At 39.3% G+C, this 15,640-nt stretch overlaps 1 protein-coding gene across 4 annotated transcripts in view; it reads left to right on the top strand.

Annotated features, from left to right (window-relative positions):
- Positions 1 to 15,640, top strand: part of LOC136832727 (hrp65 protein-like) — a 112,559-nt gene that overhangs the window by 12,000 nt on the left and 84,919 nt on the right. For all 4 annotated transcript variants that reach the window (XR_010851294.1, XR_010851293.1, XM_067094237.1 and 1 more), the window contains exons 2-4: positions 9,568 to 9,792; positions 10,066 to 10,224; positions 11,969 to 12,111. Coding sequence is in view for 2 of the 4 variants with exons in the window: in XM_067094237.1 (XP_066950338.1) it covers positions 9,568 to 9,792; positions 10,066 to 10,224; positions 11,969 to 12,111 (527 nt within the window). In the remaining 2 variants the exon portion in view is untranslated. The remainder of the gene's footprint in view (positions 1 to 9,567; positions 9,793 to 10,065; positions 10,225 to 11,968; positions 12,112 to 15,640) is intronic.

Here is a 15,640-nt window from a genome sequence, read left to right as displayed (position 1 = left end):
CACTTAAGTGTGTTATTATGCATATACAGTTAACCCCCATTATTAGCGTGCTCACAATTCGTGGACTCACAGATTCGCAGATTTCCCTATGGAACATGTATATAAACATTATTCATGGAAAATTCACCTATTCACGGTATTTTTCACTGAGAAATATTCACTAATTACTGTACTTTCATATTTTCATGACAGAATGGACTTTTTGTGATAAAACTGTTGAAATACTCAGGTATAAGCATTTTTAGAGTGTTTTTCTTTGTTTGAACTATCAAAATAGGCAGTTCTGAGCATTTTTAGAGGGGTTGCAAGTACTCGCGGATTTTAGCTATTCGCCGGGGGTTGTGGTACACATCCCCTGCGAATATCGGGGTTGACTGTACGTATTGCTTTGTAATGCTGAATGATTATTACAGTATACATACATGACTTAGCCAAGCCTAGGTTACCTATTTTTGGTCGTCAAGTTGCTTTAGGTTATGCCAATCTAGGCACATTATGTTGGTAACAAAAATATGGTGGGCATATTTTTTTTATAGATGATGTATAGCACATGTATCCCTTAACCCTTAAACACCGACTCGACGTACCATACGTCGACTAAAATTGTCTGTTGGGTGCTGAGTGGACGTACGGTATGTCGACTAGAAAAAATTTCAACCTTCGGTCAATTTTTATCTCGACCGAAATGGTTGAAAAGCGCAATTGTAAGCTAAAACTTACATTCTAGTGATATTCAATCATTTACCTTCATTTTGCAACAAATTGGAAGTCTAGCACAATTTTTCGATTTATGGTGAATTTTTGAAAAAAAAAAAATTTTTCCTCACATCCGCGCAGTAACTCGGCTGAAAATTTCAGAAATTCTTTCGTCATTTTGTCGTAATTTTTGCACCGTTTTATATTAGCCGTTACATAAAGTTTTATATATGAAAAGGTGTGCAATTTCATGTTAAATACAAGAAAAAACAACCCATGGTTTGTAGCTTTCATCAGTTTGGAAATACTTTCATATAAATCATGATGTGCCAAAATTTCAACCTTCGGTCAACTTTGACTCGACCGAAATGGTCGAAAAGCGCAATTTTAAGCTAAAACTCTTACATTCTACTAATATTCAATCATGTACCTTCGTTTTGCAACAAATTGGAAGTCTCTAGCACAATATTTCGATTTATGGTGAATTTTTGAAAAAAAAAAACTTTTTCCTTACGTCCGTGCACGGTAACTCGGCCGAAAATTTCAGAAATTCTTTCGTCATTTTGTTGTAATATTTGCACCGTTTTATATTAGCCGTTACATAAAGTTTTATATATGAAAATGTGCGCAATTTCATGTAGAATACAACAGAAAATAACTCATGGTTGTAGCTTTTATCAGTTTTGAAATATTTTCATATAAATCACGATAAGTGCCAAAATTTCAACCTTCGGTCAACTTTAACTCGACCGAAATGGTCGAAAAACACAATTGTAAGCTAAAACTTTTACATTCTAATAATATTCAATCAATTACCTTCATTTTGCAACAAATTGGAAGTCTCTAGCACAATATTTCTATTTATGGTGAATTTTTGAAAAAAAAACTTTCCTTACGTCCGCGCGCGGTAACTCGGCCGAACATCTCGGAAATTCTTTTGTCACTTTGTCGTAATTTTTGCACCGTTTTATATTAGTCGTTACATAAAGTTTTATATATGAAAATGTGCGCATTTTCATGTAGAACACAACAAAAAATGACTCATGGTTGTAGCTTTTATCAGTTTTGAAATATTTTCATATAAATCACGATAAATAGAAAAAATACTACCTTTGGTCAACTTTAACTCGACCGAAATGGTCGAAAACTGCAATTGTAAGCTAAAACACTTACAGTCTAGTAATATTCAATCAATTACCTTCATTTTGCAACAAATTGGAAGTCTAGCACAATATTTCGATTTATGGTGAATTTTTGGAAAAAACATTTTTCTTACGTCCGCACGTTACGAATTCATGCATCATTTTGTGATAATATTTTCTCTGTGTTGCTTTGATCGTTTTACAATTTGTTATCTATATACCAAAATCATTGCAATTTAGTGTACAATACCAAGAAAAAAAATAACTCGTTAGCTTCAACCGTTTTGCTCACAGCGCGATTTGTATACAATTATATATGAAATTTTTGTTTGTGCTGTCATATATTTCAATATTTATATATGATAATGAAATTTTTTTTTTATTTCTGATGGTTGCATACTAAACTTCAGGCAATGACAAAAAAAAAAAACGAGCCAAAAATGAACTCTTAATCTTAAAAACTAAGCATGCTGTGATTTAAAAAAAAAAAACTTTTTCCGCTTCGGCACTAACTCCCGAACGCCGCCGGCATACGACAGACACTTTTGTAAATAGAGGCTTGGCGTTTAAGGGTTAACTGATGCTTGATTGGTTTATTAACACTTAAAATGTTTATTGGGTAACTTAGGCTAGCCCACATGAAATAAATTTAATGCCAATAGATAGCCAGTATGAATTGGAATGGGTTGAAATTAGCTACACTAGGATAGCCTTTCCTAAATTCAGTTAATCTAGTCATCTGGCAAATCTACAAAGACAACCCCCTATTCCCCTCTCCTTCCCTAGACTGGGACTTGGTGCTGACCAGCAAAATAAAGAAGTTTTGATTACAAAATGCCAATGCTGATAGTGACACAACATGGAACAGTTGTTGGAAGTTCAGGGGAAGTGGTAAATAGTCATTTAACTATTATATATGTACTTGAGATACAAAATTATTGGAAGTACAAAAACTATCTATAACCCTACGTGTGCCAGACGTGAAATGAGATCGTGAAGCTCTTCTACCCTTTTTCTCAAACTGCAAGATAAAAAGCTGCAAAAAAAACTTTATTCAACCAGAAGTTAATTTTTTAGCTGCAAGATAATGTCCTTAAGTGAAAAAATAGCTCAGTATTAGCCTCTCATGCCTTCATTGATTGCTAGAAGCCAGCTTGTACATGTTACAGGAGTCATTCTACCCCTGTTCACGTGCAAAACAGGGAAAAAATTCCTGAAGGCAATTTTTTGTAAAAAAGAGGAAGGTTGACATTATCCTAGAAATCATTCTCAGATTGTAAGGTAATTTGCAGTGTTCTTGGATATACGAACTTGAAGTTTACCCTGATTGATCTCGAACACTCGCTGGATTGTGTTTTTATTGAAGGAAGAAATGAGAGGTGACAAAGATGAGTGGCTCTGTGTGTGTGTGTGCTTGTGCACACCTGCAAAAAGACAGTTTTTTATAGTACAGTAGTATGTAGGTGTGACAAAAATAGTCACATGTATGGAAGCTAAAAACAGTGGTTACTGCTGTACATTCAAAGGATGGGTACTGAATTAAAATTTGATTTTTATGAGTCCTGTTAAGCTTACCTAAGCTGGAAGATCAAGTGACCTTTTCTGAATTTAAAGTTAACAGGCTGTGCGTGTGTGTGTGTATATGACTTCTACTAATCCCATTTTCAAATTCTTCAGTACCACATTAATGATGTCAGACCTTAATGAGTTATATAGAAAATTCAACAAAAATTGATAGAAGATGGAATTTGCCTTTGTAAGAAATGGTTAGTTGGAAATAGTGTGTGGAGAATGTTAAGTGCTGTAATATTTCTGAATTACAATTATTTATTGTAAAACTATTTATTTTTTATTTAGAATATTAGGAGCAGTGCTTTGTACATACATAAATCTACACTACATATAATATTCAAAATTTTATAATTTTTGGCCTAGTAGCTTTGGGGATGACTTAAAGATCCCCATCTTAATCTCACTTATCTCCATTTTGAAGGGCACCTGTCCCTAATTTGAACAAGTTTGAATCCGTTGTACAGCACATTTAAAAGATATCTTTTGATGGTTATGGTTATACTGCAGAAGAATTATCTTTGAATATCCATAAAGATAAAATTATACATATACTTTTACCAAAGGGCATAGTGATTGTCGTAGGAAGGTGTGAATTTCAGATAAATTATTTTTTTTATATACACTACTTACCAAGTAATTACATAGCTATAGTTTCTATTTACCGGCAGCTAGACATATGAAATTCGCGGTAGCGCTACTTTTGTTTTGGCTAGGTGAGTGACCCTGCCCACTTTCGGGGTAAGAGAGGAACCAGCTTAGCAAACAAGCTCAATATGTTTCTGCTGGCTGATGGCTTTGGTTACAGCGATTGGCGGCAGCGTTTTTTTGAAATTTCTCTACTCTGTTGATCTTGGATCATTGGTGAAGTATTCGCCTTATGGTAGCCTTTTTGGCACACTTAGTTAATGTCAGGTTTTCTTTGAAGACTAGTATTACCGAATTTGACAATTATTTGGATTTCTTTGACTCGACTTGTCAGCATGTCCGACTTGGGCTCTCAAAGTGTTAGGTATTGCAGTAAAGTCTGCAATACGAGACTCATTAAAGCTTGTTATGACCCTCAAACTATCTGTTCTTCTTGCAGGGGTCAAATATGTTCTCCTGAATTGACCTATAATAAGTGGGTCTCTTGGGATCCCAAAATGTGGGAGACCTTGAATAGTCACTTGACGAAATTATACAGGGATAAAAAGAGAAAAGCAGCGGCTAGGGCTAGTAGTAAGAAGACTTTAGCTAGTCAAGTGTCGGCAAAATCTTTGTCTGATATTTCTGATCCTTTTTCCTTTGTTCCACCCAGTCCCACGTCTCAATCTGTACCAATTACTCTGCACCCTGGCTCCCTTACTCCCGACTCTGACTTCATTACCAGCCTTGAATTAAGAATTAATCTTAAGTTTGGATTACTCGTTGACATGATGGGAAAAATTAGTGCTTCTGTTAAAGTCCTAATGGACAAAGTGAATGTGAAAGGTGATAGTGAAATGTTAGTGGAGGAGGTGGCTGTCTGTCCCGCCGATTCTCCTAGGCCAAGGTCCCTGGCAAACTCCCCTAAACCTCGGAGGAGCCAAACTGGCAGCCCAAAGGAGGTCAGTGGCGTCTGACCACAGGCAGTCGTACCTGTTGCCGATTCTCAGGTTACGACAGAGCGCCATTGGAAAGGTGTCTCTGTGGAAATGGGTTGTCTGTCCTGTAGTATTTCTAGCAGTGACTCCAGTCCTAGGAGCCAGTGGCAAGGCAAATCTTGTCCACTGAAGAGACGCGCTGCGGCCGCTTCTCAACCTTCTGCTGTTCCGATTAAGAAGGCTAAAGAGGCTTCTCCAGAACGTCTTCCTTCCTGTAACTTTTGGGAGTCCGGAACCTTTTTCCCAGGATCAACCAGTGTTAGCAGGACAAGTTCTTCTTTCTAAGCACATTAGTTCTCGGAAGCATTCTTCGGCATTGGGAACTTTGTCTTCTTCTAAGCACGCATCTTTTGCTTCGGAGGACTTGCCGAGACAGGTTGTGATGCCGGAACACTCTCCAGTGCCAGTATATGCTGCTCTTCTGAATCTTTGTTGGCATAAAAGTCATCTGTGGCGACAAGGCGACCAGTGGCGCCAGAACTTCCTTCTCCAGTGGTGCATGACGCTTCTTCTGATGTGGCTCCCTCTGAGCGCCATTAATCTGTTGTAAGTCCATCGTCTCCTGAGCGCCTCGTTACTTAGAACTCCTTGGCGCCCATTGGCGCCCGTTCTCCTCTTGCAGCAAGACGTTCCTTTGGCGCCCAAGACTAATTCCGCTTTTCGTCCATTTCCTCGGCAACGCCAGTGTCGTCTTTGGATCTACCTCCTCCGGCTACGACAGTTCCGCCTTCAGTTTTGGATCCCTCTGTTCAGTTGATCCAAAGCAAATTGGACAATATCCTGGCCTTAATTCAGAAAGCCCCATCGGTAACCCAGCCCTCATATCCCTGAAGACTTCTCTTTGGATTTTGTGGCAGTCATCTCTTGCCTGGATAAGGCTAAGAGAAGGCTACTCGATCCCGTCTCTGAAAAAAAACCCTCGTGAGCAGCAAGCCTGTTTCATTGACAACTTACTCGGCAAACTCCAAGAAGTTTTCAGCCCTCTCCCAAGAAGTAACAGCTCTCCTCGTAAAAGAAGCAGTTGAGCTAGTCGAGGGCACCTCATCTCCGGGGTTCACAATTGACTGTTTGTAGTCCCCAAAGCATCGGGCGGCTGGAGGCCAGTCCTGGATGTAAGCGCCCTGAACTTGTACATACAGAAAACCAAATTCAAGATGGAGACGTCCCAGTCTGTCCTTTCATCCATTCGACTGGAAGATTGGATGATCTCGACAGACATGAAAGATGCCTACATCCATGTCCCAATTCCTCGGGATTCAAGGAAGTTTTTAAGGTTTTTGTTCCAGGGAAAGGTGTACCAATTCAGAGCCCTTTGCTTCGGGTTGTTAACAACCCCACAGGTATTCACGCATTTTCTTGCACCAATGGCAAAATGGTTACATCTGATGGGAGTCAACGTTTCGTAGTATCTCAACAATTGGCTCATTCGCTCCCAGTTGAAGGAAAAATGTGTGGAGGACCTTCACAAGACCCTCCTCCTCACCCAGGATTTGGGCTCTTGTTGAATGTCCAAAAATCTCAACTGACTCCTCAGGAGATAGCTTATATAGGGATGAGGATAAACTCGGAGTTTTCGGGTTTTTCCCTCCCCCCAAAGGATATTCTGCCTTCAAAAAATCAACAAATTTCTCGCCCTTCAATCCTGTTCTGTGAACAGTTGGATGAGCCTGTTGGGGACTCTCGTCCCTGGAGCAGTTCGTGTCCCTAGGAAGGCTTCACATGAGAAACCTACAGTCCTGAAAGGCAACTGGAACAGGAAGAAACACCTGGATTCTTTCATATTTCCAATAACGAAGGAAATAAAAGAAGATCTGGCCTAGTGGAATTCAAGGGACAAGCTCTCTCTCAAGGGAAGTCACTTCTCCCACTGAACCCCGACCTAGTGTTTTATTCAGACGCGTCAGACCTAGGTTGGGGAGCCCTCCTGGGAAACAAAGAAATTTCAGACCTTGTGGACTTAGGAACAGATGAAGTGGCACATGAGCGTGAAGGAATTGACGGCAATTCACTGAGGATTGCAAGCGTTTGCATCGGAGGTGTCCGGGAAGGCAGTGTCCGTCCATTGGGACAACACCACGGCTCTATCTTATATAAGAAAACAAGGGGGAACTCATTCTTTCTCCCTTTGTCAAGCAGCAAGAGACTTTCTCATTTGGACGGATCAGAATCGAACCCAGATCCTAACCAGATTCATTCAAGGGAAATGCAACATCTTGGCAGACGAACTCAGCCGTCGAAGACAAGTCCTCCCCATGGAGTGGACTCTACATCCTCTAGTTTGCATAGTTATGGAAGCTGTGGGGAAGACCGTTTCTAGATCTGTTTGCAACTGCAAAAAATCATCGTCTCCCCCTGTATTGTTTGCCAGCGCCAGATCCACAAGCTTGGGCGACAGACGTGATGCTTCTGGATTGGTCGAACATGGATCTTTACGCCTTTCCCCCATTCAAGATGGTGAGAGAAGTGTTAAACAAGTTCCAAAATCATCGGAATGTAAGGATGGCGTTAGTAGCCCCATTCTGGCCTTCCCGAGAATGGTTCCCAGATTTGCTGGAGCTTCTTGTAGATTTTCCAAGACTATTACCTCAAAAACCCAGTCTACTCAGACAACCACATTTCAGAAGGTTCCATCAAGGACTCTCCACTCTGGCTCTGACCGCATTCAGACTGTCTTCAGATTGGTATGAGCGAAAGGATTTTCAAACGCAGTTGCGGACGCTATTGCTTGTTGTAGACAACTTTCCTCGGGCAAAGTTTACCAAACCAAGTGGACAGTCTTCCGTGATTGGTGCAGGAGAAACAACATCTCATCTTCTAAGACGTCTATATTTCAAGTCTACCAGGAACCTTTCCACCTCAACCATTAAAGGATACAAAGCAATGTTGAGCTCTGTATTTAGACATAGAGGTTTAGATCTCTCCTCTAATAAGGACCTTTCTGATCTTATCAAGTCGTTTGATATGACCAAGCAATAAGAAAATAGGCTAGTAGCCTGGAATTTAGACGTGGTACTGAAGTGGCTGTTGCAACCATGCTTTGAACCTTTACATTCTCTCTCCTTAAGGGACCTTACTAGGAAAACTCTGTTCCTAGTGAGCTTCACGCTTTGGATAAAAAGGTTGGTTTCTCTCAAGGTAATGCAATTTGCTCATTTACCTTAGGATTTTTAGCCAAGAATGAGTCCCCTGCCAACCCCTGGCCTTGCTCATTCATGGTAAAAAGTTTAATAGATATCCTAGGTCCGGACGAAGTAGAAAGAACCCTTTGCCCCGTAAGGGCGTTAAGATACTATTTCCTGAGAACGGAAAAGATCCGTGGGCCGTCGTGCAACCTTTGGTGCTCAGTTAAGGGTCCTTTTTGCCCTCTTTCCAAAAATGGCCTTGGCATTTTTCATTAAGGATTTAATTCTAGAAGCACACTCACAAATTGACGAAGATATGTTGTCCATAGTGAAAGTCAAAGCGCACTAAGTAAGGGCAGTTGCCACATCCCTGGCCTTTAGGCATAATTTGTCTATTGCCTCTATCATACAAATAACGTTTTGGAAATACAAATCGGTTTTTGTAACTCATTATTTGCGTGACATTGAAACTGCCTATGAAAATTGCAGTACCCTGGGTCCTATTTCAATTGCTGGTATGGTGTCAGGAGAAGGAGTGTAGGAAGCTTACTTCATCCTTCCTATTTTTTTTGCCTTGATTCATGGTATCGAGTCGTAGGGGAGCCAGGGGATACTTGGTATTTGGAGTGCTCACCAGCCTTTATCCACAGTGGTTGGGTAATGGTATGCTGCAATGTTTGGCTATAGGTGATTGTGTTTTGTTTTATTTATTCTCTGGTTGTGTTTTTCTGGTACTGTGCTTAGAACAGGGGTGAACTAATTATTCTTTGTATGCAATTGGACACTCATTTGCAACAAAGAAATCCTGCTATGTAGCAGGCGACTCCTGGCTATACCACCACCGCCGCTATACGTTGAGATGAGCACCATCCAGAGGCAGCACTTTCTGTAGCAGCTCTCTCAACAGGTAAGGGACCAGCAAGCATTTTAACTAATGCTAGCAATATTCTATTTCTTTCATTATTAATTTTAATGTATTAGGATGGATAAACCATGCATCCCACCTCCTATAATGTGAGATTCAGCTATGTAATTACTTGATAAGTAGCGTATATAAAAATTACATTTTTATAATAAAATAAAGTTTTATACATACTTATCAAGTAATTACATGATCAAAGCCCTCCCTCCTCCTCTTGCATGGTTGGAAGGCATAAACATATTGAGCCCGTTTGCTAAGCTGGTTCCTCTCTTACCCCGAAAGTGGGCAGGGTCACTTGCCTAGCCAAAACAAAAGTAGCGCTACTGTGAATTTCAAAACTCTAGCTGCCAGTAAATAGAAACTATAGCTATGTAATTACTTGGTAAGTATATATAAAACTTTATTTTATTATAAAAATTTAATTTTTACACTACTGTACCCTGAATATTTATGGCCATACTTACATTAATTCTTTTTCTTTTCTTTCCTAGCCTCAAGATAGGATTATGGAACGTTTAAAGCAATTAGCAGGTCCATTAGTTGACTTGCCACCAAGAGAAGAAACAATTAGAAAGTTTTCTAATCACTGCCGTCTATGGATTGGAAATCTTCCTCTTGATATTGGTGAAGATGATGTCAAGGAACTTTTTAAGCCATATGGAGAATTCGACGAAGTTTATTTTGATAAAAACAAAGGATTTGCCTTTATTAGAATGGTAAGTTTTGAATTATTGAGAAACGTAAAATTAGGTTGTAATTTTTAAGTACTGCAGTCTAAACAGAAAATAAAAACAATGTATTAAGAGGCTTTGAGCTCTGTAGTTTTTTATTGGAAATAATTAAATGTTAAAATGATTGAAAGGTAGCTCTAGACCACCCAGAAGCAAGGACTAAATTTTGAGTGAATCTTAGGTACACCTTTTTTTATATACAGTACTCAGTTTTGTTTGGAAATGTAATTATCAATGTGATTGGCTTTTAACTTTCAGGATTACAAGAGTAATGCAGAAAAAGCCCGTCAAGAGCTGCACATGAAGGAGTACAAAGGGAGGCAACTAAAAATTCGTTTTTCATCTCCGGGCACAGCTCTAAAAATTCGTAACCTTTCAACTTGGGTTACCAATGAATTGCTGGAGAAAGCATTTAGTGTGAGTGAAGAATTTACTTTGAGTTAAATTTTAAAGATATATGTAATGAATTTATCAATCACTTTTTCTTACTCTCTCTCACTCTGGACTGATCCCTTACCCACCCTCCCTGTACTGCTCATATATGAGGCTACACCATACCTGGCACGGATAGATTAGTATAGCAGTGACACCCAGAAACAGCCTGAGTATCATTCCATTGTTTCTTAAAAGTGTACTCGTATTCCACTCACCTATAGTGAGAAAAAGAGGAATTTGTCAAATAAAACCACACAACCTTAAAGGGTAATGCAGCTGTCTTCCTTTTTAGAGGTAACCTGATGGCCAGGTTAGAAAATTGGGCCCCAACCATATCTCCAACAGAGAGGAATAAAGAGTTTTAGGGCAGGGAAGAAAGACTTAGTGTTGGCAAATTCTTTAATGTTTTGCTGTCCCTGGCAAGGTATGAGATTCACAGATTCTCCTTAAGGAAGCCAGAGCCAGGAGGAAGAATCTTCAACATGGGGTCACTTGGGATGCTTCTCCCAAGGATTCATGAGGACACATCATATTACCAAAGCTAAGTTCCAACTAATTGCATGAGCAGACATTTAGAAATTAAATTAGTCAAGTCTCAGCCTGAGCTGTAGTCTTGGCCATGTTGAGTGAAAACCTGCAGGAGGGCATTTTCCTACCCATGAATGGCAGAATTCAGTAACTCCCTTGCAAGAGGGGAAAAAACTGCAACAATGGTCTTTACTGTATCAAGGTTGCATTTATTGCACACACTGGTGAACCTGGCGCTTTTTCAGATGGGTTGATGTTCTTTAATTGCAGAAATCAATAACTTGGTCTGTAGCTATAAGATGACAACGAACTCTCTCGGTCTGTAGCTATAAGATGACAACGAACTCTCTCACTGACTCTGTGTGATTGAGTGTCAGTGCCCTGTTCTTTACACTAACTGGTAAATAACCATTTTCACCTGTAAATATTGGTAGTGTAAACTAAGTGGTTAGCTGCTGGTTGTGGCATTGTTAGCAGTGGGTGGTTCTTAGGGATGGATGAGTTTAACCACCCCCTGACAGAACCAGTAACCTAAATGACACCAGATGCCTGATGATTACTTGTTAGACCTGAGTGTTGGACTGGCTCTTGTCCAGAACTAAAAAGTGACCTATTCAAGTCAGTTATATTCTTGGTGCAAGGCTGGATTGTGTTGATGGTCAAGCTGGATAACTTGAAGTTTGACTTGTAATCTTGAGACCCGTGGAGCGGCAGGTGTTGAAGAACTTTTGACCAACTCGTGCATCTGTAATTTGCCCAGTGGAGTGGCCAGTCAGTTATGTAGGTCTTTACTTGATGAATATCCAGACAGTGGTTCCAAGGCGATACTGGGGCTATGTTGATTTGGGGTAGGCAGTAACATACAAGATTAAACTGGAACCTGCCTACCCACCTAACCTCCCCCCCCCCCATCTCTCTCTCTCTCTCTCTCTCTCTGGTTTTGTATACTCCTTGTTCTTATTAATACAGTAGTAGTTTGTTATTTGTTATTCATTACTTAAAGAAATTGACATTTTGAAAATAGCGTTTATAGTGTTCAAAGAATGGTGTTGTTCTGAAGTGAGAAAGCATATGACTTTGATATAATTAGAATATTTGTTTTGTCTTTGTTATAATTGTATTGCTTCAGTAAATGGGTAAAAAATTGAGTTCTTGATCAGAAATAAATAATAAAAACTTAATCTTTGTATCATTGCAGGTATTTGGAGAGCTTGAAAAGGCTGTTGTCTTGACTGACGAACGTGGTCGTGCTACTGGTGAAGGCATCGTTGAATTTGTCAAGAAACCAGCTGCAAATTTAGCTCTGAAAAAATGCATGGATGGTTGTTTCTTCATGGTCTCGTACGTATAACCTCTTACCAAACTTTTTTTTTTTTAGTCCAATTAGATGGTAGCGTTTACATTTTGCCTTCAGTGGCACCGTGTAGGCATTATTAACCCCTTCGCCACTGGCCTGTTGCACTGCCGATAACGCTTGCATACCACATGAGACCGCGAGTATATCAGTCATCATTTGCTCCCACTAAACTTTCTGTTATTCATATTTTTCATTTATATTCTGATGTGAAAACATTGTGTACATACCAATGAATATTTAATATATATATATATATATATATATATATATATATATATATATATATATATATATATATATATATATATATATACAGTAGACCCTTGACTCACGAACACAATCCGTTCCTAGACCTTGGTCGTGTTCGAAATTGTTCGTGACTCGGAGCTAATCTCCCCATAAGGTTTAATGGGAATAATATTAATTGGTTCTCGACCCCTACGAACCAATATATATTATGTATATTTTGCCTTATTTTACACAGATAATGTAAAAGTCAGTGTAAAAAACCTTAATATATCTAATAATATAATTTAAAATGGTAAACTAACACTATAAAAACGTTTGTAAAGTGAACACTTACTATGACTGGCAAGACTTCTGGCTTGACGGACAAGAGAAGAGGAGGGTGGTGGGTGGGGAGGAGGTTATTGTGTGGAAGGAGACCCTCCCCCATCCAGGTCGGGGAGATCTCGTTCCAGAGATTCAACTCTTCTAGGTTTTTTTGGTGAACTTTTAATCACAAACTTATCCAATGTCTGTTGCCTTTTCCTTCCTTGCATAACTCTTCTGAAATGGCTCATTAAATTTTCATTGAGCATATTCACGATCCTGTTCGTAACAATTTTGTCCAGATGATACAATTCAAGGAAGCACTGGACATCATTCCACTTTTCCAATGCGGCTTTTATCACATCACTGCTGACATCTGTAACTTCCTCCCCATCCTCCTCTTCGTCAGTTGATTGCTCCGAGCAAGTTGCTCCTGCTGCTCTTTGTGGAGTTGAACAAGTTCGTCCGCAGTCAAATCTTCTGAATGTTCAGCGACCAATTCTTCAACATCTTAAATGCGTTGACTTGTAGACCCATACTGTTGCCCATGGACACAATTTCTTGCACAATCTCTGCATCGAAGCCCTCAAAGTCACGGACAGTTACGCACTGGGGCCAAAGTTTCCGCCACGCAGAATTTAATGTGCGATGCGTAACTTCAGTCCATGCGTTATCAATGAGGGTTATGCAGTGAAAAACATTAAAGTGCTTCTTCCAAAATTCTTTTAAGGTTAATTTTGTCTCTTCAGTTACACGGAAGCATCTGGAGAAGAGCGCCTTCCAGATATAATTTCTTAAAATTGCTAATGACTTGTTGGTCCATGGGCTGGAGAACAGAGGTCGTGTTGGGTGGAAGGAACTTGAACTGAATGAAGTCATGTTCACTGCAGTCAGCCAAGTACGCGAAGGGTGTGCCGGGCATTATCCATGATCAGAAGGCACCGCAGGGGCAGCTTGTTCTCTGTTAGGTACTGACTCACGGTCGGGCAAACACTTCATCAATCCACTCCATAAACAAGCTCCGTGTCACCCATGCTTTTGTATTGGCCCTCCACATTACAGGCAGTCTGGCCTTATTTACGTTGTGCTGCTTAAAGGCACGCGGTTATTTGAATGGTAGACAAGTAGCGGCTTTGGTTTCAAGTCGCCACTTGCGTTTGAGCATAACAAAAGCGTAAGCCTGTCCTTCATTGGCTTGTGGCCTGGGAGCGCCTTCTCTTCTTGGGTGATAAATGTCCTGTTGGGCATCTTCTTCCAGAAGAGGCCCGTTTCATCACAATTGAAAATCTGTTGAGCGACGTATCCTTCGCCTCCACGAACTCGGCAAACTCGGTCACGAATGCCTCAGCAGCAGCCTTGTCTGCGCTAGCAGCCTCACCATGCCTAATTACAGAGTGAATGCCAGTTCTCGTCTTGAAGTTATCAAACCACCCTTTACTAGCCTTAAAATCATCTGGCGTGGCACTAGTAGAAGGAGTTTCCTTCAGCAAACTCTGATATACTTGCCGAGTTTTTTCGCAGATGATCGGCTCGTTTACACTATCACCTGCCATCTGTTTCTCATGTACCCACTTCAAAATGATTTTTTCTGCCTCTTCGAGGGTTTGCGATCTCATTTTGGTTAGTACTGTCACTCCCTTCGCAACATTTGCTTCTTTAATGGCATCCTTGTTTTTCAAAATTGTCGAAATTGTCGACTTGGCCATCTTGTACTCTCTTGCGATATCGGTCACGCGAACACAACGTTCAAACTTTTGTATAATTTCTTTCTTTATTTCAATGGTTATCTTCCTCTGCACCCTCTTCTCACCATCACTCTTCACTTTCTTACTTTCACCACCACTCTTCACTTTCTTAGGGCCCATTATGAAGAAAATCACAAGTTTTAGCACAAAAAATGCTAAGCGAATTGACGAACGTCTTGTACACAATGAGATGAGACAAAGAGTGATGCGTGGGTGACGCCAACGTGCGTGGGAGGCTGGAGGATGGCTGGTCCCATGGCAACTCAAACGCTCTCACGTGTGCTGGGCGATTTCACGATTTTTCAAATGTTTGTGTCTAAAAATTAGTTTGTGAAACAAAGTGAATTGTTATTTTCCAGAAATTTCCAGCATTTTTCAAATGTTCATGTCTCAAAATTAGTTCATGACCCAAACAGAATTTTTATTTTCCGTGATTTTTTTTTTTGTTCGTATCTCAAAGTCAGTTCTGTAAGTCAAGGGTGAAATTTTACCTATAATTTTGGTCGGGGATCGAGTTGTATTGGGTCAATGCGTTAAGTGAGTCAAGGGTCTACTGTATGTATATATATATATATATATATATATATATATATGTATATATATATGTATATATATATGTATATATATATATATATATATATATATATATATATATATATATATATATATATATATATATATATATCAAAAAACGAGGAATATTTAGTGGAAAAAGTAATTGCAGAAATAGAAATAGTAGTAAAGTAGTAGAAATAAAGTAGCAGAAAAAGTAGTAAAGTATTAGTAAAATAGTACTAGTAGTAATAGCAGTATATACTAGTTTTCTTACGAAACAGTTAGTATACATCAATGAATGTTTATGGCATTGGTAATAGTAATAATAATAATAATAATAATAATAATAATAATAATCATAATAATAATAACAATAATAATAATAAAAAATTCAACAGTAATACCACTACTACTACAACTTGTAGTAGAAAAAATAATGATAATAAAAATTACATGTTAGTGTAAAAAAAAGTGAAAGAAGTTTTCAAAAAACATAGTACACTTTCCTGTTGACCGAAAATATTCCTCTGCCCGAGCATTCATCCATTCACACAGTCTGTCAATATCATCATCACAAAAAAAGAAACAAAATGCATCTCGTGGGCAGGTGAAGTCGGGTGTGCAAACAGAGATCCCATTGTCACCCTCCGTGAAATCGGGG

This window comes from Macrobrachium rosenbergii, chromosome 50 (assembly GCF_040412425.1).
Source record: "Macrobrachium rosenbergii isolate ZJJX-2024 chromosome 50, ASM4041242v1, whole genome shotgun sequence".
NCBI lineage: Eukaryota > Metazoa > Arthropoda > Malacostraca > Decapoda > Palaemonidae > Macrobrachium > Macrobrachium rosenbergii.
The sequence above is the reverse complement of the archived record's forward strand: the minus strand, read 5'-3'. Positions and strand labels throughout refer to the sequence as shown.